This window comes from Scyliorhinus canicula, chromosome 1, assembly GCF_902713615.1.
Source record: "Scyliorhinus canicula chromosome 1, sScyCan1.1, whole genome shotgun sequence".
In the NCBI taxonomy this organism is placed as follows: domain Eukaryota; kingdom Metazoa; phylum Chordata; class Chondrichthyes; order Carcharhiniformes; family Scyliorhinidae; genus Scyliorhinus; species Scyliorhinus canicula.
This window is the reverse complement of record NC_052146.1, coordinates 286,849,326-286,873,351: the sequence shown is the minus strand read 5'-3', so window position 1 is coordinate 286,873,351 and position 24,026 is coordinate 286,849,326. Positions and strand designations below refer to the sequence as shown.

The window sequence follows — 24,026 nt, the reverse complement described above, 5'->3', positions numbered from 1 at the left end:
TCGCCCCTATCTATCAAGGCCCACTCACACCTCATATCTGCATAGTTCCCTTTATTGAGATTCAGCACCCTGGTCTCCGAATCAACTACTTAATTCTCCGCTTTGATAAAAAATTCCTTCATGTTATGGTCGCTCATCCCCAAGGGGTCTCGTACAGCCAGATTGACAATGATTCCCTTCTCATTACACAGTACCCAGTCTAAGATGGCCTGCTCTCTAGTTGGTTCCTCCACATATTGGTCAAGAAAACCATTCCGTATACACCCCAGGAATTCCTCCTCTACGGCATTGTGGCTAATTTGATTTGCCCAATCTATGTGTTTAAAATCACCCATGCCCTCTGTGACTGGCTAAGGTCAGTCAGCGCCTAACCAATGCTCTCTGTGACCTCAGCCATGACCATTTGTGAATGGGCCAAGCTCTAGAGCTTTGCAGCAATGTCCATCTGTGTCCGAGACATGTCCACCTGTGACTGGGTTATCCTGTCATGCCATGGACAGCACAGTGTGTCCCATGCCTTGGATATCTTGACACATGGTTCTGCCCCAGGCCTTCCGCTGCAGACATCATCCTTTCAGTGTTGGACTGGGTGCCACACATTGTCGGCATCATCTCCTGCGTCTGAAGGTGGCTCGGTTTCTCCAGCTGTACTTAAGGGTGTTGTAATGTTGCTGACACCCCCGTCCTGAAGATTTCAGCTCTCCTTCTGCATCTGCAACAGTGATGGAATCATCTTTTCCAGATGTGCAACATCTGTCTGGGCAACAGCTGTTCCTTGGGATTGGGCAGCCTTGCTACCGTGTGCTCCCTCGGGACTCCCTGACTCGTGCTGCAGCATGTGTGTGGTACTCACCAGAGGGTGACCGAGGAACCTGATTGCTAACATTACCCACCAAGGTGATAATCTCTGCGATGGTGTATGGTGCAGATGAAAGTGAGATGTTAGCGTCTTCCACGGAGTGGTACTCTGGGGTATACTTAGGGTCTGGATGCGGGGCAGCGACCCCGGACGGCCTGGCATTGACCACTATGGATCCTGCTTGACAAAAGACTTGGGGTGAGGTCTTGGGAAGAATTGTGGGAGAGGGATGACTCATTGCTGTCGGGACATCTTGTTTGGCATATGCCGAACTCCATCGCAGCCACTGCGTCTCCTTGACCTCCCTTGTGATTTGCAGGGCCCTTTACTCTGATGAGTTGCGGACCCGAATAGCTGGGAGGCCCCCTCCCATCCTCTGACGCTCCTGGAGATGATGGCCCACTTTACCCTTGGGGAAACAGAAAGGACATAGTGAGATGCTGGGACGTGGGTTTATGGGGGGGTTTGTAGCTGGTGGTCAGGTCTCCTGGCCAAAGAGGACATCACATGTGTTGGGGGTTCGTGGAGGGTGGGCTGGAAGGGAATTGCAGGCAGATGGAGTGTTGTTGGCCTCGAGGGGATTGGGGGCAGATGTGGCGAGTGAGGCACGGGAGTGATGCCAGAGGCACAGAGATGGTTACCCACCACAGCTGTTCTAAAGAGGCCGTTCATCTTCTTTTTGCATTGCATGCCGGCCCTCCTAGTGAGCCTGGCAGCACTCTCAGCTTCTGCCACCTCACCCAACCCTTGTTCAGAATGGCGGGATTGTGTCTCTGCCTCACCCTGGGGAAGAGAGTGTCCCTCCTCACCTCTATGGCATCTAGCACTCGTTCAATCTTTGACTCCAGGGACCTTGGCTGGAATGATAGTCTGGGTGAGTAGAGGGCTTAAAAGCTGCTCCAGCTTGTCAGGCTCCTAACGAGAATTTCGACCGCAGTGAATCAGGAGTCAGTGCGGCTGGAGTCATGCATGCAGTGCATGGACTGCGTGGTAGCTTATTGGCATGTTCTGAATTTCTCCAGGCAGCGCTTTTAGAACAGAGAATCCAGCCCAGAATCTTAGAAAATAACAGGATGACCAAACTGCGGTAGCTGGAGTGTGATTGTCATATATATCAGTCGGAATAATGTCACAAATTACAATTCACCTGAAGCTAGAGATTTCCTTTTTCAATTATCTTAAAGATCAGGGGCGAGATTCTCCATCGGCCGACGCTGAAACTGGGAAACATAATTGGGCGGAGAATCTGTTCCGAAGCCAAAATCGCGAAAGGGCGTCAATGTGAGAGCAAGTTGCAATTCCCCATTGCCTTGCCAGTGGCATCAATGTGTTCTCGAATGCATGTACAATAAATGCCGTTTTCATGTCATTAGCGGGCCTCCGTGATTCACCTCCTCCGATAGGCCGGATTTCCGACGGCATGGTTCACTTGTGCTTTTAAAAATCGTGAAACCAGTGTCATGGCTGATGAAGGGGGGGGACGGAGGTAGGACACAGACAGCTGCTGGGCCGGACACTGGCTGAGGTGGGGATGGGGCCCAGCAAGGGCCGGAGGGGAGAGGGGTGATAGGGGAATGGGCCGAGTGGCCGGGGTGACCCCCCACAGGACTGGGGCAATGCCCAGCTATGGACTGCCATTGCGGAGGCCTGCAAAGCAGCCATCTTGCTGCGCACCCCACTGACCATCCACCTTGGCCCTGGTTCTGCAGAGTGACACCGGCATCATGGGTTCCTGCAGCCCACAACCCCCGCACCCCAGATCCGACCCCTGCACCCCCTCGTCAGACGAGGCCTAGTGTTCCTCCTCCTCCAGCACATTGCCCCTCTGCTGTGCGATGTTGTGGCGGACACAGCAAACCGCCATGGTGCAGGCGACCCTCTCGGCACCATACTGGAGGGCCTCTCCAGAGTGGTCCAGGCACCTGAACCGCACCTTCAGGAAGCTGAAGCACTGCTCAATCAGGGACCTGATCGCTGTTTGGGTGGTTGCTGTAGCGGGTCTCCATGTCGGTTTGTGGCCTCCGGATGGGTGTCATCAGTCACGACCGCAGTGGATAACCAGGGGCATCCTGTTGATGGCGGTGAACTCTGCTGCCTGGGGAGCTTCCTGGTGAGCTCGGTCCACATTGAAGTAGATGTATTGAGCTGCCTGGGCCTATAGGGCCTCCGTGATGGCGAGGATGCATCTGTGCACCGAGGTCTGTGAGATATGGACAGGTCCCCACTTGGCGCCTGAAAGGACTCCGTCGAGTAGAAGTTCAGGACGACCATCGGGAGCGGGTGTACTCCACCATACACCATGGTGCCAGGTGTGCAATGATCTGGCAGATTTGTCGCACTGTCTCTCTGCTCAGCCAGAGTCTTTGACGGCATGCCCAATCCGGCAGGTCCTCAAATGATAGACGCTGCCGGTACACATGAGGCCTCATGCGGCGCCTCATTGGCACCTCATCCTCCTCGGCCTCTTGAGCAGCTGGCTCACCATCCGGGGCGGCTGCCTCATGGCTCCTCTGTGGCACGCTCAGCTGCTGCACGCTCTGCTGCTGCATGCTCCGTTGCTGCAGCTTCCTCCTGCTTGAGCAGCTCCAGCTCGTCCAACTGCAGGGAATCCCCCAGGGCTGCAGTGACTAGCAAGATGGGCACCATTGCTGATTAAATTCCAATATTAATTGACTGCAGGGGGTGAAAGGCTGACTTAGCATGGTGCGTACCCCTGTGCTCAACCAGGTGCAACAGACGACACAATGGCCCCAGTTGGCACTGTGGGCTTTGCCCCCCCATGTCCCCCCCCCCCCCCCCCCCCCCCCCCCCCCAATGAGCACCCCTGGTCCCATCGATGCCCAGAACCATGGGGGCCTCTGGCCCTGGCGGCTACCCCTGATGCCAGGGGTACTGACGGCTGGCACTGCCTTTTCCTGCCTGGGAGCTCTGTGGCTCCCGCCTGGCGCCCCATAGAGGCTACTTGGGCGTTGCCCTGGGTGGGCTGCCAGTGGGTGACGGCCAGGGGTGGGGGGGGAGCGGGGGTGGTATGGTGGTGGGTGGGGTGCGGGGATGGGAGTATGCATATAGTTGGTGCCACTCTGCAGAACCAGGGGCCAAGGCGGGCGGTCAGTGAGGTGTGCAGCAAGATGGCTGACCTGCAGGGCATGTTAATGCCGGTCCATGACTGGACACGGCCCCAGTGCCATGGGGGGGTCACGCTGGCCACTCGGCCCGTTACTCCATCACTCCTCCCCCCCCCCCAACACACACACACACCCTGGCCCTGGCAGGACCGCTACCATCTCACCCCAGGCAGTAACTGGCCTGGCAGCCCACAATCGTGCCTCTCTGTTTCCTACCTCCTCTCTCTCCCCGTCATCAGCCACGATGTCGGTTTCATGACTATTAAAAGCACGTGTAAACTGTGCCATCGGGAACTTGGCCCATCGGAGGGGGAGGAGAATCGTGGAGGCCCCGGAGAATACCAGGTCAGGCCCGCTAATGACATGCAAACGGTGTTTACTGTACATGCGTTTTGAACACATTAAAGCCGCTGACGCAGAATTGCGATTTGGCGTCAAATCGGCACTAGCTGCGATTTTGGCGTCGGAACAGGTTCTCCGCCCAATCACATTTCGCTATTTCAGCATCAGCCAACGGAGAATCGCTCCCTTAGTCTCAGGAACGGACAATCTAGCTCCAGATTCAAATTCCTCTTTTTAACTCGCATCCTAGAGAGAGACAGAATACCCAAACTCCACTCAATCCAGAAATGCACAGAAACAGCTCAAGGTTTCAATTTCCCCTTCACTCTTGCTATGTTATAGCAGGATCTAATGTGCAAAATAAGTGATTTTAAAATTTCCATCACAAAGTTGACATTGCTGTCTTACTATTTTGAAGCCACTCAATTTTCAATATCTTACTTTCGAGGCTGAAGTAGGTGGCATATCCACAAGATCCCAGGTGTGATTGTGGACAGAGGGAGAGAAATATAAAAAATATTTTCAAGATGATTGCGGAACTGAAGACGGAGTACTTTGAAACTTAACCTCTGTAAAAGTTCCAAGCAAGTGAATAAAGTAGAAATAAACTTGTTCCTACCCGTTTTGTCTTTTGAAGCTTTGCAGTTAAATGTTCCAGGTTAACAGTTGCTGTATCCTGAGCAAAGAGATCTGAAACACCTGTCAGCAGTATTAATTGAAGTTTAGTAGATATTGATCAATGACAATGCTCAATAACTGAAAGAAATTTACCATCAAGTACTTCACTTATTTTAGACAGGGAATGAACTTTTCTTCAGAAGTGGTAATATTTTCCAAATAGCAGACATAAAAGGGCATCCAAAAGTGATAATTAAAAAAAAAAAATCATTCAAGGTATGTGGGTTTCACTGACTAGGCCAATATTTATTGCCCATTCCTAATTGCCCTTGAGAAGATGACGCTGCGTTTCTTCTTAAACCACTGTGGGTTTCACGAACTAGGCCAGCATTTATTGCCCATTCCTAATTGCACTTGAGAAGATGACAGTGAGCTTCCTTCTTAAACCACTGCTGTCCATGTGGTGTAGGTTCCAGGATTTTGGTCCAATGACAGTGAAGGAATGGCGATATATTTCCAAGTCAGGATGGCGAGTGGCTTGGAGGCCAACTTCCAGGTGGTGTTCCCATGTATCTGCTGTCCTGGTCCTTTGAAATAGAATGGTCGTGGGTTTGGAAAGTACTTTCTAAGGAGTCTTGGTGAGATCCTGCAGTGTGTGGTAGTGGAGGGAGTGAATGTTAGTGGATGGCACTTCAATCAAGCAGGCTGCATCATTCTGTATAGCGTCAACTTTCTTAAGTGTTGTTGGAGCTGCAATCATCCAGGCAAGTGGAGAGTATTCCATCACACACCTGACTTGTGCCTTGTAGTTAGTGGGCAGGCTTTGAGGAATCAAGGGATGAGTGACTCGCTGCAGGATTCCTAACCTCTGAGCAGCTCTTGTATCCACAGTATTTATATGGCTGTTCCAGTTCAGTTTCTAGTCAATGGTAACCTCCAGGATATTCATAGTGAGTGGTTCAGTGATGGTAATGCCTTTGAATGTCAAGGGATGATGGTTTGATCCACTCTTGTTGGAGATGGTCATTGCCTGGCACTTGCGTGGTGCGAATGTAATTTGCCTCTTGTCAGCCCAAGCCTGGATATTATCCGGGTCTTGCTGCATTTGGACATGGACTGCTTCATTATCTGAGGACTTGCGAATGGTGCTGAACACTGTGCAGTCATCCGCAAACATCACCACTTCTGATCTTACAATGGAAGGGAGATCATTGATGAAGCAGCTGAAGATGGTTGGGCCGTCGACACTACCCTGAGGAACTCCTGTAGTGATGTCCAGGAGCTGAGGTGATTGACCTCCAACAACCACAACCATCTTCCTTTGTGCTAGGTATGATTCCAACCAGTGGAGAGTTTCCCCTTGATTCCCTTTGACTTCAGTTTTGCGAGGGCTCCTTGATGATTATGAACCACATATTTACATTGTTCCAAAGCAGATAGCATACGGTGCAAACCTTTGGAACTTTTATGCACTGGACTATAGTGTGCAACTTGCAAGTTAGGTGAAGGGATCCAAAACAAAGTAACAGAGTGGAAAAGTAAAATACCTCATCACAATGCAAACTATTTAAGACATGGAACATTTCCCCTTTTTGTACCAAGCTTCAACAAGAATTACACCCAAACCAGCTACTTCAAGGGTAAAACAAACATCACAATATCCCTCTACCCTGTTAGAGGAGCATTGTCATGCAATGCCAGCATCACATTCCTTTTGTTTATAGTAGCTGCAATTGTGACCCTTATTTCTGAGTTGAATGGCCACTCAAGAAGCTCAACATTATCCAGGGCAAAGCAGCACATATGATCTGCAGCCCATCCATTATGTCAAACATCAACTCAAGTGGCAACGCATGAGAGAGACTTTCGGTGGTGGAATGTAGGTGCAAGATGCACATTGGTTGGCTTCTGTTTGAGGCTCTGGTGTTAGGAATTTAATGCCCGGTTCCAGGGGCAATTATGGATAAGCTGGTGCAGGAAGACATAGGGAAGGAGGGGAATGTTGAAAACACAGAAGCCGGGAAGAAGAGGGTGAGTGAAGGTTCGCCGTCGAGTGAACGGTTAGCCTGGCAGCAGGAAAGTTGGTGGAGGCTGGGTCACTGGGTGGGGTCGTACCCTTCACCTTGTGGACTTTGACCGAGGTGATGCCTTGAGAGTTTGAGAGGCAGTTCACCAAACACATGGAGGTGATACAAACACAAGGAGATGTAGGCGGCAATGAAGGAGCTGGTGGAGGAGGCGATGGCCCCGGTGAAGGCAGCGTGTTGAAGACATGGGCCAAGGTACGGGAGCAAGGAGAGAAGCTGAAGGAGGTGGAGGAAGCTCTGTCACAACATAGTGACCAGTTCATCTCAAAGGGTGAGGAGTTGTGGATGGTGGTGGAGGCCAATAAGGACTTAGAGCCAAACTGGAGAACCTGTAGAACAGGCCGAGGCGGCGGAATCTGAGAATTGTGGGCTTGCGGAGGGGGTGAAGGGTGCGAGGTTGACTGAAAAACACAATGTTGGAGGAGTTACTGGATGCGGACAGTCTGGGAAAGGGTAACTGCAAGGACATACATGGGTGACTGTTAGAAAGGATCCGCTCCCCACTAGATGAAACAAGGGGAAAATGGGAGGAAGAGTTAGGGATGGAAATAAGGTGGGGACTCTGGAATGAAGCACTGAGCAGGGCCAACTCCACCTCCTCCTGCGCAAGGCTTAGCCTCATGCAGCTAAACGTGATGCACAGAGCACACCTAACAAGAACTGAATGAGCAGGTTCTTCGCGGAGGTGGAGGATAAATGTGAACAGTGTCAGAGAAGCCTTGCCAACCACGCCCAAATGTTCTGGGCATGCCCCAGATTTGTCGGGCTCTGGACAGCCTTCTTCGAGGCAATGTCCAAGGTTGTGGGGGTGAGGGTGGAACCATGCCCCAAGAGTGGCAGTCTTCGGGGTATCGGACCAGCCACAACTACATATGGGGAAGAGGGCCTTTGCCTTGGTTTCCCTAATCGTCCCTGGAGAATCCTGCTAGGCTGGCGATCAGCAGCACCACCCACAGCTGCAGACTGGCTGGCAGACCTATCGGAATTTCTCCATCTGGAGAGGTACACCATCCAAGGGTCTGAAGATGGCTTCAACAAAGCGTGGGGGCCATACAGCAACCTGTTCCAAGACCTGTTCAAAGCCAACAGCTGTTAGAGCACGGGAGCCACCGGGACCACAGAGCAGACAGAAACGAGAGGGAGGGCAAAACAGGTGGGGGGGAGAGATCGGATGTAACACCAAGGGAGAGGCCAGGGAGAGACAGACAGGGGATTAGTGGGCCCAACACAAAGCCACACAAAAAAGAACCCCCAAAAAACAAGCAGAAAATAGGGGAAGGGGAGACCAAGCAACAGGGAGAGGGAAGGGAGAAGGAGGGCACTGCCCACACACAAACACCGCACAACCACCCACAGTGAAGTAAAGGGTCTAGGATAAGACCCGTGGAAGACGGGAAGTGGCATGGTGGATGGGTGGGTGGGGGGATTCTGAAAAGGAACAACATGTAAACTGTAACTGTCTCATCTATCTTTATGTATAGTGTAAAATGTAAAACTTAAACAAAAATATTTAAAGAAAAAATAAAAGGTCTCTCTCTCGAGAGACACAGTTGGGTCACTGCCTTCCAGGTTGGCCAATACAATCTGTGATCCAAAACACAATTGAATTCCTCCCCCCCTAATTAACTGATGTGAATCAAGATCAGATTAGCCGCCAGCACCATATTAGTGAATGCTATGACATTCCAGTTCGATGCATACACATTGGCTGATACCACCAACGACCCTCTGATGATTACGTACCTCCCACTTGAGTCTGCCAATATGTTACCTGCAGAAAAAGTCACCCTCTTTACTTTTAAAAAAAATGTATTTTATTACAAACATATATCAAAACAGGTTACAACAAATTAACACCGCGAAAAATATACTTGCCAGCAATCAATTATACAGTCTGTTCAAATTTTATTCCCCTTTTCACCCTCCCCCCTCCTCCTCCTGTGACGAACAGCTCCTCAAATACGGTCACAAACATCCCCCACCTTTTCTCACACCCCTCTGCAGAGCCCCTTAACTCATACTTTATCATCTCCAACCGCAGGAAGACGTACAGGTCACCCAGCCAAGTCGCTACCCCCGGTGGCGATGCCGACCGCCACTCCAGTAAAATTCGCCACCGTGCAATCAGGGGGGTGAAGGCCATGACAAAATCTTGCCAATTTTTCACAACCCCAAAACATGTACGCCCACACCAATTACCCCCTGGAAGAATCCACTCATTCTCACCCGGGTCACATGCACCCTGTGCACCACCTCATCCTTGCACAAGAGGAGGTCCCGTTTACCCTACGCAGTGCCTCACTCCATACTCCCCAATTGATCTCTCCTCCCAACTCCGGCATCGGGCCGCCCGAAAGGTACGGAATCCTCCGCACCTTTAGGGGCCAAGCCCTCACCTTTAGGGGCTAGGCCCACGCCGGAGTGGTTTGCGCCCTGTCGGCTGGCATGGAAGGCCTTTGGTGCCACGCCAGCCGGGGCCGAAGGGACTCCGCCATTCGGCGGAAGTCCGTGCATGCGCGGGAGCTTCAGCGGATCCGCGTCGTCTCTGCGCCTGCGCAGGGGGGAGGGTCACCTCCACGTCGTCCATCGCGGAGGTTGATGGCTGACATGGAGGGGAAAGAGTGCCCCGCGGCACAGGCCAGACCGCGGATCGGTGGGCCCCGATTGCGGACCAGGCCACCATGGGGGCACCCCCCGGGGCCAGATCGCCCCCCCCCCCCCCCCCCCCAAGACCCCACTCGTGCCGCCTGGTCCCGACGGTAAGGGAGGTGGTTTAATTCACGCCGGCGGGACCGGCATTACAGCAGCGGGAATTCGGCCCATCGCGGGCCGGAGAATCGCCGGGGGGGGTCCGCCGACCGGCGTGGCGTGATTTCCGCCCCCGCTGAATCTCCGGTGCTGGAGATTCTCCGACCCGGCGGTGAGCCGGAGAATCCCGTCCCATATCTTCACCGTGGATTGCACCACTGGGCTCCCTGTTTACCTACTTGGAGCCAGTGGCAACGCTGCAGTCACCATAGCCCTCAAACTAGACCCCTTACAAGATTCCCCCTCCATCCTAACCCACTCTACCCCTTCTCCTTCCCACCACCGCAGCATCTTGTCCACATTCGCCGCTCAACAATAATGAAGCAAGTTCGACAACGTCTACCCCCCTGCTGTCTCTGCCTCTGCAGCAGGGTCCTCCTAACCCTGGGAAGCACGGTAGCATGGTGGTTAGCATAAATGCTTCACAGCTCCAGGGTCCCAGGTTCGATTCCCGGCTGGGTCACTGTCTGTGCGGACTCTGCACATCCTCCCCGTGTGTGCGTGGGTTTCCTCCGGGTGCTCCTGTTTCCTCCCACAGTCCAAAGATGTGCAGGTTAGGTGGATTGGCCATGCTAAATTGCCCGTAGTGTCCTAAAAAGTAAGGTTAATGGGGGGGTTGTTGGGTTACGGGTCTAGGGTGGATACGTGGGTTTGAGTAGGGTGATCACGGCTCGGCACAACATCGAGGGCAGAAGGGCCTGTTCTGTGCTGTACTGTTCTATGTTCTAACCCTCGGCACCTTCTCCGCCCAAACAAAGTCCGAAATGATCATGTCCACATTCCGAAAAAAGGCCTATGGTATAAAGATCAGAAGAGCGTGAAAAATAAACAAGAACCTCAGCAGAATATTCATTTTCACCATTTGGACCCTCCCCACCAACGTCAACTGCAGTGTATCCCACCACTTAAGATACTCCCTGGCCTCCTCCACCAGCTTCGTTAAGTTCTACTCATGGAGCCCCGTTCATTCCTTCGCTACCTGAATCTCCAAATATCTAAACCTATCCCTCGCTACCGTAAATGGCATCCCCCTAAATTACCCCGCTGTGCCAGCTCATTGATCGGGAAAACCTCGCTTTTCCCTACATTCAGTTTGTACCCAGAGAGCTCCAGATCTCCCCAGCATGTCCATAACCTTTCCCATTCTCTCCAACGGATCTGAAACAAACAGCAAGAGGTCATCGGCATGGAGCGACATCCATATCCCCTCTGTGGCCTCATAATTCTCCGCCATTCTGCCGACCTCCTAAGAGCCATCGCCAATGGCTCTATGGCCAGCGCAAACACCAATGGCGACAGCGGGCACCCCTGCCTCGTACCCCTGTGCAAGTCAAAGGTTTGTGAGCTCATATAATTCATCCTCACACTCGCCCTTGGTGCCACATACAGCAACTGCACCCATGCCACAAATCTTGGCCGAAACCCAAATCTTCCCAAAACCTTGAACAAGTACTGCCACTCCACCTAATCAAACGCCTTCACCGTGTCCATGGACACGACCACCTCCAGTACCAGAGCCCCTGACGGATTCATCACCACATTCAACAGCCGTCATACATTACCCGCGAGCTGCCAGCCCTTCACGAAACCTGTTTGATCTTCTGCAACCACCTCTGGGACACAATCCTCCATCCTCCCCGCCAACAATTTAGCCAATACTTTTACATCTGTGTTCAATAGTGATATGGGCATATACAACCCACATTCTGCCAGGTCTTTCCCACTTTTTGAGATTAATGTGATTACTACCTGTGCCATCGTCTCCGGCAACTCCCCCTTCTCCAGTGTTTCATTAAACACCCCCAACAGATGTGATGCCAGGTCCACAGCAAATTCCTTATAAAATTCCTCCGGGCACTCATCTGGCCCAGGGGCCTTCCCCGACTTCATACCCCTGATATTATCCAGCACCTTAGGTAATTTGGACATTCTGAGTTTTCCCTTCATATACCTGAACAGGCGCTGGAATGTAGTGACTAGGGCCTTTTCACAGTAACTTAATTGTAGTGTTAATGTAAGCCTACTTGTGAAAATCAAGATTATTATTATTACCTCCCTCAGCCCCAGGGGCTACTCTACTGCCTGCTGCTTTGCTTCCTCCACCTGGGGAAATTCCAGCTCGTCCAGAATCCGCCCCATGTCTCCTCTTCCCCTGTGTCCGCTTCATAAAGTATCTGGTAGTACTACCTGAATGCCTCATTTATCTTCCCTGGCTCCGACACCACGTCCCCAGCCCCAGTCCGTATCTTCAATATTTCTCTGGACGCCGCCTGCCTCCACAACTGGTGCGCCAGCATGTGGCTCACCTTCTCCCTATACTCAGATTTCACCCCTCTTGCCCTACACAGTTGCCCTACCACCCTCCTTGTTGTCAGCCTGTCAAACTGCCCCGGCAAGTTTTTTGTCCTCGCCAATCCCTCCAAGGTGGGCACCCTCGAAAATTCCGTGTTCACCTCCACTATCCCACTCACTAGACGGTCATGCTCCTCCCTCCTTTCCTTATCCGCACCAGCCTTAAACAAAATAATTTCCCCCCCGACCACTGCCTTCAGTGTTTCCCAAAAAATGGCCCTGACACCTCCCCATTCTGATTGAACTCCATATACTCCTTAATCGCCAACCGCACCTTATCACAAAAACTCCATCCACCAACAACCCCGAGTCAAACCTCCACCCCGGCCTCTGCCCTCGTCCCGATCGAAACAGAATCCTCAGCCAGTGGGGCGCATGGTCCGAGATAATTATCCCCGCATACTCTGCTCCCTCCATCCCAACCAAAATCTTCCGACTCACTATAAAGTAATCAATCCTCGATTACACCTTATAGACGTGTGAAAGGACGGAATACTCCCTTCCCCCTGGGTTCTGAAAGCGCCATGGATCCGCCATATCCATTCTCTCCATAAACCCCTCCAGCTCCCTTGCCATTCGTACCCTACCCATCGACCTGTGGCTCGACCTATCCACCCTCAGCTCTAGGACACATTTAAAATCTCCCCCCATGACTAACTGGTGCGTGGCTAAATCTGGGACCGCTGCCAGCAACCCCTCATAAAACCCACATCGTCCAAATTTGCGACATACACATTTAACAACACCACCAGTGCCCCTTCCAATATCCCACTCATATTCCCATATATCCCACCCAGATCCCTCACCTCCTTCGAGCTCACAAATCCCATTTATTTGCTCATTAAAAGCGCCACTCCGCTCGATTTTGAATCAAACTCTGAGTGAAAAACCTGCCCAACCCAGCCCAACCTTAACCTAACCTGGTCCTTCACACGGAGGTGCATCTCCTGCAGAAAGACCACCCCCGCTTTCAAGCTCTTGAGGTGCACGAACACCCGGGGCCTTTTAACCGGCCCATTCAATCCCCGGATGTTCCACATTACCAACCTTACCGGAGGCTTACGTCTCCAATCCCCTCTACCGTCCATCATTTTCCCCATTAACTCCCACCCCCTTAATTCCACCCTATACCTAGTCCATCCCAGATGGCCCCCTTCTCCGACCCTGACCATGTCATCTCTCATCCCCTGCACGTCGCAAAAGCCCTTGGCTTTCTCCCCCACCACCTCACTTCTGTTCACCATTATCACCAACTAGCGTGGCAGCCACTGCCTAAAGGCACCTCCCAATGACCTCTCTCCCCCACCACCACCCACCAGCTCAAGGAGGAAAGCTCCCCACCCAAACAAAGACTTCTCCTGATCTCCAGCGGCGGGGGGATGGGAACATCCATCCCCACATAAACTTTGCCTGCAGTTCTTCGCCCCTGCCTCATGTTATCAGGGCAATGCAAGGAAGAAAGAGAAGAAGAAAGCCTAAGAGGCTGCTATTCTTGTACATTTATCAGGAATTGGTCCAAGGATGCAATATGAAACACACACGTCACAAGAAAGCCTGGAAACACTGGAAGTGAAATATGGATGCATTTATTAATAGGTTTACAAAGCACAAAGAAAAGTACAGCACAGGAACAGGCCCTTCGGCCCTCTATGCCTGTGCCCACCATGCTGCCCGTCTGAACTAAAATCTTCTGCACTTCTGTATCCCTCTATTCCCATCCAATTCATGTATTTGTCAAGATGCCCCTTAAACGTCACTATCGTCCCTGCTTCCACCACCTCCTCCGGCAGCGAGTTCCAGGCACCCACTACCCTCTGTGTAAAAAACTTGCCTCGTACATCTCCTCTAAACCTTGCCCCTCGCACCTTAAACCTATGCCCCCTAGTAATTGACCCCTCTACCCTGGGAAAAAGCCTCTGACTCTCCATTCTGTCTATGTCCCTCATAATTTTGTAGACCTCTATCAGGTCGCCCCTCAACTTCCGTTGTTCCAGTGAGAACAAACCGAGTTTATTCAACCTCTCCTCAGCTAATGCCCTCCATACCAGGCAACATCCTGGTAAATCTCTTCTGCACCCTTTCTAAAGCCTCCACATCCTTCTGGTAGTGTGGCGACACTATACTTCAAGTGTGGCCTAACTAAGGTTCTATACAGCTGCAACATGACTTGCCAATTTTTACACTCAATGCCTCGGCCAATGAAGGCAAACATGCCGTATGCCTTCTTGACTACCTTCTCCACCTGTGTTGCCCCTTTCAGTGACCTGTGGACCTAGATCTCTGACTGTCAATACTCTTGAGGGTTCTACCATTCACTGTATATTCCCTACCTGCATTAGACCTTCCAAAATGCATTACCTCACATTTGAAATCATAGAATTTACAGTGCAGAAGGAGGCCATTCAGCCCATCGAGTCTGCACCAGCTCTTGGAAAGAGCACCCTACCCAAGGTCAACAACTCCACCCTATCCCCATAACCCAGTAACCCCACCCAACACTAACGGCACTAAGGGCAATTTTGGACACTAAGGGCAATTTTTCATGGCCAATCCACCTAACCTGCGCATCTTTGGACTGTGGGAGGAAACCGGAGCACCCGGAGGAAACCCACGCACACACAGGGAAGACAGTGACCCAAGCTGGAAACAAACCTGGAGCTGTGAAGCGATTGTGCTATCCACAATGCTACCTTGCTGCCCCACCTGCCATCTCTCCGCCCAAGTCTCCAAACGATCTAAATCCTGCTGTATCCTCTGACAGATCTCATCGCTATCTGCAATTCCACCAACCTTTGTCTCGTCTGCAAACTGACTAATCATGGGTGAAATTCTCCGACCCCCAGCAGGGTCGGAGAATCGCCTGGGGCCGCCGAAACTTCCACCCCCGCCATGGCAGAGATTCTCCGCCACCCGGAAATTGACAGGGACGGGAATCACGCCACTCCGATCGGCGTGACGTCCGCACCGATCGGCGAGGCCCCTGCGGCGCGACTGGGCCCCCGGGGTCCTGGGGGGGGGGGGCGCGGGGCAATCGGCCCCGGGGGGTGCCCCCACGGTGGCCAGGCCCGCGATTGGGGCCCCCGATTAGTGGGCGGTCCAGTGCCTTGGGGCCACTCTTTCTTCTCCACTGCCGCCACGGCCTCCGCCATGGCGGAAGCGGAAGCAGAAGAGAATCCCCCAGCGGCATTCTCCCCTACCCAGCGGGACGGGGGGTCCGGCGTAGGGGAGTGGCGCCAACCACTCCGGCGTCGGGCCTCACCAAAGGTGCGGAATTCTCCGCACCTTTGGGGGCTAGGCCCGCTCCGGAGCGGTTGGCACCACGCCGACTGGCGCTAAAACAGGCACATGCGCCGGTGGTGACGTCAGTGGCATCTGCCGCTGACATCACCACCGGCGCATGCGCGAACCGGCGAAGGTCTTTCGGCCAGCCCCGGCGCCGGGAGGCGGGCCTGAAAGGCCGCTGGTGCCTGTTTTAGCGCCAGTCGGCGTGGTGCCAACCGCTCCGGAGCGGGCCTAGCCCCCAAAGGTGCGGAGAATTCCGCACCTTTGGTGAGGCCCGACGCCGGAGTGGTTGGCGCCACTCCCATACGCCGGACCCCCCGTCCCGCCGGGTAGGGGAGAATGCCGCCCCAGACCAGTTACATTTTCCTCCAAATCATTTATATATGCTATGAACAGCAAAGGTCCCAGCACTGATCCCTGCAGAACACCACTAATCACAGCCCTCCAATCAGAAAAGCACCCTTCCAGGGCTACTCTCTGCCTTCTATGACCTAGCCAGTTCTGTATCCATGTTGCCAGTTCACCCCTGATCCCGTGTGACTTCACCTTTGTACCAGTCTACCATGAGGGACCTTGTCAAAGGCAATACTGAAGTCCATATAGACAACATCCACTGTCCAACCTGCACAATAATCTTTGTGACCTCCTCGAAAAACTCTATCAAGTTAGTGAGACATGACTTCCCCTTCACAAAACTGTGCTGGCTCTCGCTAATAGGTCAATGTTATAACCTGCCTGCTTACCAGTGGCTGGGGACTAATGACAATCCCACAATCCTGTCGGAGTATGAGCTTCCCCAATGAGGGGGGCGGAGAAATCATTAGCAAACTCCTTGCAAAATAGAGCTGGCCAGTTTGGAACCAGCAGAGAGAGAGAGGAGTGAGCTGCAAGGGAAGTTGCTGCTGTTGTATATATATGTTATTGTAAATAAATGTTATTTCTTTGTATCCTGAAGACTTGTGCTGGATTCTTCGTGGCCCTCACAAAAGTCCATTTGCTTCCAAATGGGAGTAGATCCTGTCTCGAAGAATTCTCTCCAGTAATTTCCCTATTACTGACGTAAGGCTCACCGGCCTGTAGTTCCCTGGATTATCCTTGCTACCCTTCTTAAACCCTTTGTTACTGTATGTGTGAAATTGCTTTGTTTTCTAACAAAGCCACTGACCTATTTTTTACATTTGAAATTTCTAAATTTATTTTCAATAGATTAATCCCTTTATTGAAACAATAGGCAATGAAAATTTCACGCAAACATGCTGAGCATTTATTATTAATTTCACAAGCACATATTCAAGGTCAGCAATGTAAAAGTGCTTAAATTGGTTTGCCTTGGCACCCAATTTTCTACAGGCATCAAGTCCAATATGGCTGCTGATGCAAAGTAACAGTATTGTATATATTGGCCATCATGCATAAAAAGGCAGCTTTCATTTCAAGTAAAAGCACAACACATGATGCATTACGCCTGTCTCAATGATAGGTTGGGTGAAAATTCTGACGCTGTATACTGTATTCTAGAGTCAAAAGTTGATACCTTTAGTAGAAATACTGTGATGTGTAGCTTGGATAGGATATTTTTCAATCTGTGGAAGCAGACAGATAAAAGCATTAAGACACACATTTACAATTTGTTGTTAATATGAGGGAAGTTTTTTTTACAAAAAAATAATCAGATCTTATCTATCCTGGTCCACCCACGTCGATGCTACCACCAAGAAAGCACAATAGCGCCTATACTTCCTCAGGAAACCAAGGAAATTCCACTCTTACCAACTTTTCCAGATGCACCATAGAAAGCATCCTATCTGGCTGCATCACAGCCTAGTATGGCAACTGCTCAGCCTAAGACCGCAAGAAACTTCAGAGAGTCATGAACACAGCCCAGTCCATCACATGAACCTGCCTCCCATCCATTGACTCTGTCTACACCTCCTGCTGCCTTGGGAAAGTGGCCAGCAGAATCAAAGATCCCTCCCCCTTCCAACTTCTTCCATCGGGCAGGAGGTACAAAAGTCTGAGAACACACACAAACAGATTCAAAAACAGCTTCTTCCCTGCTGTTACCAGACTCCTAAACGACCCTCTTATGGACTGACCTGATTAATACTACACTCCTGTATGCTTCACCCGATGCTGGTGTCTATGTATTTACATTGTATACCTTGTGTTGCCCTATTACGCATTTCTTTTTATTTTACTTTCTTTTCATGTATTAAATGATCTGTTTGAGCTGCTTGCAGAAAAATACTTTTCACTGTACCTCAGTACACATGACAATAAACAAATCCACCATCCACCTTTACAACAGAAGCAAACAGAATTATAGGCAGAGTTTTATAGTCCACATCCAGAGGGTTTTCATCTGTGGAGAGGGGGGGCTTCTAAAATTACCCAGGTGACCTACCCGCCACTCTCCTGCCCTCTCTCAACCAGTCTACAATTTTATGCAAGACATGCGAAAAGTAGGGTAGCCTGCCTCCTATTTATGAGTTAGTTAATGCCCATTTAAAGACTGCTTCCCACTCAGTCCCAATTTTGAGGCAGGTGGGAGGAGTTCAGGAGGAAGGGAGAACTCCAGCAGATTAGCCTGCTTGGGCCCTTGGATGGAAGGGGAGCACCTCCCTGAAAGGCCCCTCCATATGGGCAGCACGGTAGCACAGTGGTTATCACAGTTGTTTCACAGGTCCACGGTTCGATTCCCGGCTTGGGTCACTGTCCGTGCGGAGTCTGTACGTTCCCCCTCTGGGTTCCCCCTGGGTGCTCCGGTTTCCTCCCACAGTCCAACTTGGAGATGCTCTCTTCCTCCTTGGCCTCTCCATCAACGCTCCCCCTCCTGGGCCTCATATCCCTTCCCTGCCATGAGATCCCCACCTCTGCACTTATCTGGTCCTGGAATCTGGGAATTAGAATATGTGAACTGCTTATAGTCCAGTCCTGGCCACTGCTGCCACAGGTGCTGCTAGACTACAGAACTGCTGGCCAATCAGATAAACTGGCAACTGTTTGACAGAGGACTTCCACCAGGGTAAAGGGTGGAGGTGTCAAGTCCATCTAATTAAAGTTCCCCAGAGCATTAAATGGCTGTGAGACTGCTGTAGGTCGGCAGAGATGCGTTCCCCATTGACTCTTCGGGTGTAGGGGCAAAAAAGCCTGCCATCAGAAATGCTGTGACCTATGTAACAATGATTACAGGTTCCACCATCAAATGTTTAGCTGTAGTATTGTCACCACACTGGATAAATAACAAGACAAGCTTTCCTACACCGAGGACAATGGTGGCAGTGGATAGGAAACAACTGTGAATTTTCTCACCTCCTTCCCAGCAGTGATGTGATAAATCCTTAATCTGTTAATGTTTTTTATTTTGAGAGACAATATTATTGTAAAGGGACTAAATTTTGACTTTCAAAAGTATCACTTGCATTGCCCATATTATGAAAACTAGAAGCCTGTGTGCAACATGAGCTTGGTACAGTGGTCCAAGCATAAATCTTCAGCATAGCCTTTGAGGAAGCTGGTCAAAGATTCTAGCCAGTTGGAAACGGATTAAAATTGGGGAATAAGAATATTGATCTTATTTTTTTTGTGTAGTATTGAAGAATTTGCACGTATGCAGGACCGGTTCATATTCTCAAATTGTACCAAGTATTCCACAACCAACAGATTACTATTGAAGTGGTTATTGCTGTTTTGTAGAAAATCTGGCAGTCAAATTCCCTGACAATATTGCACCTACTCAATTTCAATCCCGCTATTCACGCCTCAATTCCTGGATTAATCTGTGTTGTTGTAAAACTGAAATTTGCTGTATATGTTTCCATAGGGAATGGAGGGGAAAGTCATGGATAGCTTCATCACATAGTTGGCTGCACGGTGGCACAGTGGTTAGCACTGCTGTCCACAGCGCCGAGGACCCGGATTCGATCCCGGCCTCAGGTTACTGTCCGTGTGGAGTCTGTACATTCTCCCCGTGTCTGGGTGGGTCTCATCCCCATAACCCAAAGAAGTCCAGGGTGCTTGGATTGGCCACGTTAAATTGCCCCTTCATTGGACAAAAGAATTGGGTACTCTAAATTTATTTTTAAAAAGCTTAGTCACATTGCTATTATCGCACAACTGAAAGTCAGCTGAAGATACTTTAGGCACAAGATTGGTCCAGTTATATCTGCATGAGGGGAAAAAGAAGAAATTAGGAGGAATTCCAACTTTGTAAATGGAGAAAAAGATAGGAAGCTTAACAGTGGTTTATTACCACATCAAGCATTCAAGATATGTTTTGATAAATGTTGCACCACTGATTTGAATTGAGAGTCTTCACCGTTACAAAAAGTTTAAAGAGTTATTAATATTATCGCTTCACACTTGTAAAAGCACACCTGAAGTACGTTATCACTGCCACAATAATGTAGATGTAAATTTTATTTGTGTTAAAGTGGCTGTTGGCTGCAAAAATTAAAGAATCTGAGGATTCAATGTCAAGGCAAGCAAATTAAATAAGCAAATACATAATTGACTTCCGATGACGGCGGGCGGGAGGCAGATGCATACTGGAGGGCTCCTGCTCGGGAATAGAAATTTCGGAGTTTTAATGCTTGGTCCCGGAGGCAACGAAGGCTGAAAAGGCTGTAAGAAGACACAGGGAGGAAAAATGTCCAAGTTTGGGAGAAAAGCGGTCGTGAAAAAGGGGGTTAACAAAAGTCTGCCGGTGAGTGGAAAAGTCAGCGCAGGAACTGTAAGGAAAGCGGAGGCTGGAGCACCAGGGTAGGCCGCATTGCTCGCAGCAGAATAAATGACCAAGGTGATTGCTGTGGAACTTGAAAAACAGTTCACAAAACACATGAAAGCAATGAAGAAGGAGATGGGGATGGTATTGAAAATGCTGGTGGAGGAGGCGATTGCCCCGGTGAGGGCAGCGGTATCAAGCGCAGCGGCGGAGGTGCGGGAGCAAGGTGAGACACTGAGGGAAGTGGAAGAGGCATTATTGCAGCACAGTGATCAACTCACCTCGATGGGGAAGGAGTTGCGGAGGGTGATAGAGACCAACAAGGGTCTGCGAGCCAAAATGGAAGACCTGGAAAACAGATCCAGACGGCAGAATCTGAGGATTGTGGGTCTGCCTGAAGGGGTGGAAGGCCCGAGGCCAACGAAGTATTTTTCCACGATGTTGGCGAAGCTATTGGGGGAGGGGGAACGATCCCTCCCGCTATGAACTGGATTGGGCTCATCGGTCGTAGAGGCCCACACCAAAGGCGAGTGATCCTCCAAGAGTAGTAACTGTGTGTTTCTGTAGGTGTAGCGTGAAGGAGAAAGTCCTGTGCTGGGCAAAGCAGACGTGGGTGGTGCAGTGGGCTGGAGCTGGTGTACGCATATACCAGGACTTTACGGTGGAGCTGGCGAGGAGGCGGGCTGCCTTCAGCCGGGTGAAGAAGGCACTGTATATCAGCAAGGTGCAGTGCGGCATAGTATATCCAGCTAAGTTGAGGGCAACCTACAAGTCCAAGGACTTTTATTTTGGGACAGCGGAAGCAGCGGAGGAGTTTGCGAAGGCAGAAGGACTGTGGCAGTATTGAGAAATGGTCGTGTACCGATGTAGCCTCATGTACCTTTATTTTTTCACTGCGTGTTGGTGTATGTATTAAATGAGTCAACGCTGTATATATTTGGACAAGGGAAGAGATGGGACTTTCATTTGCAATGATGGTTCTTTGGGGCTTGGGTGTGTGTGTGCGGGGGTTGTGTGCTGAAGGGGATTTCTTGGTTTTTCTGGGACCGGGCAAGGGGGAAGGAGACCCGGGCGGGGGCCTCCACGCTGGCCGGTTTAAGCCGGCCAGTGAACAGGAGTGAGGTGGGGGGAGGGGCTGCGACCATCGGAGCCTGGCAGAACAGGTTCCGGTGAGTCTAGCCGGGGTAAAAAGTTGGGGAAAGAAACCGAGGTTGGGGGGAGGAGTTTACAAGAGGAAGTGGAGGGGAGGAGTCTGGGAGGGGGGTGTGTCTACAATTCATGGGTGTCATTCACGGTACTCTTTTGGGAATTGGATGGCACTGAATATTAGGGGGGGTGGGGGGAAGGTTGGGGGGTGAACTGTATATGTCGATGTTGACCATAGGCGATTCCTGGTTCCTTTTTCTTTTTTTCTTTATTTTTCACCATGGGAGGTTGATATTTATATTGTCAGGTGGGCCGTTGTTTAGGGGATGGTGGGACGATGGGATCATTGTTGTTAATAAGGGGATTGACATTGTATTTATTACCGTTTACTGTTTGTTGGTGGAGTGCAAATTCTAAAGAAAATGTGAAAATGGAGAATAAAAATATTTTTAAAAACATCATTATTCACACACTATAGTCATTCAAGCCCTTAAGAAGGTTTACAAGGTGCCGGTCAGTCATACCGTTTCAGGAGGAACACTAGGATCTGTATCCTCAACTGGAATTCTGACATCTTCTTCTGTTAAAAACAGAAACACAACAACAGTTCATTAAAAAATAGGAAGAATTTACATAAAATGAGATGCCATAATTGTGAAACTTAAAATACAATAAAGGCATGCAATGTATGAACATTACTTCAATACAATATGTAGGAATTGAGCGTATTAGATTAATCTCACCCACTCGTGGTGTGATTCAATGGAAAACACCCCCTCACAGGGAACACCTCCTCGCCCCCTCCACCTGGTAAGGCCTCCCATGTATGATTCCTGGCAGTGCCAACCTGGCAGCCAGGCAGCCTAGCACTTCCAGCCTGGGACCATGGCAGTACCCCTGTCAAGGTGCCCGGGTGGTGCTGCAAGGGTACCAGGCTGGCAGTGCAAAAGGTACTAGAGAATGAGTCAGGGTGCCACCCTGCCCTATTCCCGACCACCCGGAGGTCTCTAATGACCTGGGTGATCCCATCACCTCCCCCCATATGCCATTATGATAGGCCCATGTTTGTGGAAGCCAGTGCAAAATGGCGCTCTGGCGAGGTCTCCCAGGAGCAGCTGTTAGGCCCTGGGAATCCCGTAAATGCATATTTAAATGAGCATAATGGGAATATGCAGATCTGGGTCACGCCCAGTAAGGGTAAGATCCAGATCGAAACGTCTCGTGAGATTTTGTTAAATCTCACGAGCAGTTTCAAGCGTCACAATTCTCACGAGGCCTCTCGTGAGATTCATGGCCTAGTCCCAACACCAAGTCGGATGCGACAAGGGAGCTGAATCACACCCTCAGGCTCAGGGGGTAGTGAGGGGAGTCAAAGACTTTATGCAAGGGAAGGAAAAAAGACCTAAGAGGATGAGTCCCTGATTTCTAAGGCCACTATTGCATTAAAATTGCTGGAAGGGGTGAAGCAGGTCTCCTACCCGACCGCGGGTGAGCAAATGATGCAGGAAAAACTGTAAAAAGAAATGAATTAAAAATAAATATAACAGAATTTTCATGGGTAAATGTGAGATCAGCCCACTTTGGAGCTGAGAAAAATAGATCAGAATCTTGGGCAGGCCCTCAACGTTAAGGATGACTTGCTTCCACTCCGGGGAGGTGGGTTCAGTGGTGGCTGAATAGTCCAGTTCTGGATTCACAGACTCTGCTACTGATTTGGCAGGTGGTGATTGATGAGGTGGGTGGGTGGGACGCTCTGGATTCTACGCTCTCTTTCCACTGTTTATGCTTGGCCTCCGCATGCTTCGCCCTGTGACGCACAAGATGATTGCCGCCTTCGTGGATGCTTCTTCTCCAGTTTGTGCATTCTAAGGTAAGCGACTCCCACATGTCGATGGGGATGTTGCATTCATTTAGGGAGGCTTTCAAAGTGTCCCTGTGGTGTTTCCTCTACCCTCTTAGTGATTGCTTGCCATTGCGGAGCTCGGTGTAGAACAGTAGTTTCGGGAATCTTGTATTGAGCATGCGGACAGTGTAGCCGCCCATCGTAGCAGGTCGTGTGCCAAGTGCCTCGATACTGGGCAAATTGGCCTGAGAGAGGGCGCTTACTTTGGTACATTAATCTTGCCAGTGAATTTCTTGGATTTTGCAGAGGCAACGTTGGGTGATATCTCTCCAAGGATTTGAAGTGTCTGCTGTACATTGTCCAAGATTCTGATGCATGCAGAAGGGCGGAGACCATGGCTGCTCTGTAGACCATGCGCTTGCTGCTAGAGTTGAGGTCTTGGTCATCAAACACTATGGGCAGGATTCTCTGTTGCCCGACGCCGAAATCGGGAATGGGCGGAGAATAGCTCCCGATGCCAAAATTGCAGCAAGCGTTGATTTGACGCCGGGTCGTGATGCTCCATCCCCTCCGAATCGGCATCATCGAGACGATTGCCCTGCGCATTCAAACCCTGTTTGAATACCATTATTGGGCTCATCCACGATATTCCTCCTCCGATGGGTAGAGTTCCGACGGCGCGGGCCAAGTGTGGTCTCAGCGGTCATGAGCCTAGAGAGGGGAAGGGAGAGAGGGCATGCGGACAGTGTCCAGCACCACCATACTCCGCCGAGAGCGTGCCACTGGCCAGTGGGGTCGGGGTGGCTGGGTACGCAGTCCAACACAACCAACGACATATTTT

General features: G+C 50.7%; 1 protein-coding gene across 3 annotated transcripts in view; it reads right to left on the bottom strand.

The window, feature by feature from the left end:
* edaradd (EDAR-associated death domain) overlaps positions 1-24,026 on the bottom strand; it is a 123,317-nt gene that overhangs the window by 45,272 nt on the left and 54,019 nt on the right. For 2 of the 3 annotated variants that reach the window (XM_038814741.1, XM_038814725.1), the window contains exons 2-4: positions 21,867-21,922; positions 17,008-17,056; positions 4,946-5,025 (exon numbers count right to left, since the gene is read on the bottom strand). In XM_038814741.1, the coding sequence (XP_038670669.1) occupies positions 4,946-5,025; positions 17,008-17,056; positions 21,867-21,922 (185 nt within the window). The remainder of the gene's footprint in view (positions 1-4,945; positions 5,026-17,007; positions 17,057-21,866; positions 21,923-24,026) is intronic. The other variant, XM_038814716.1, reaches the window with a different exon arrangement.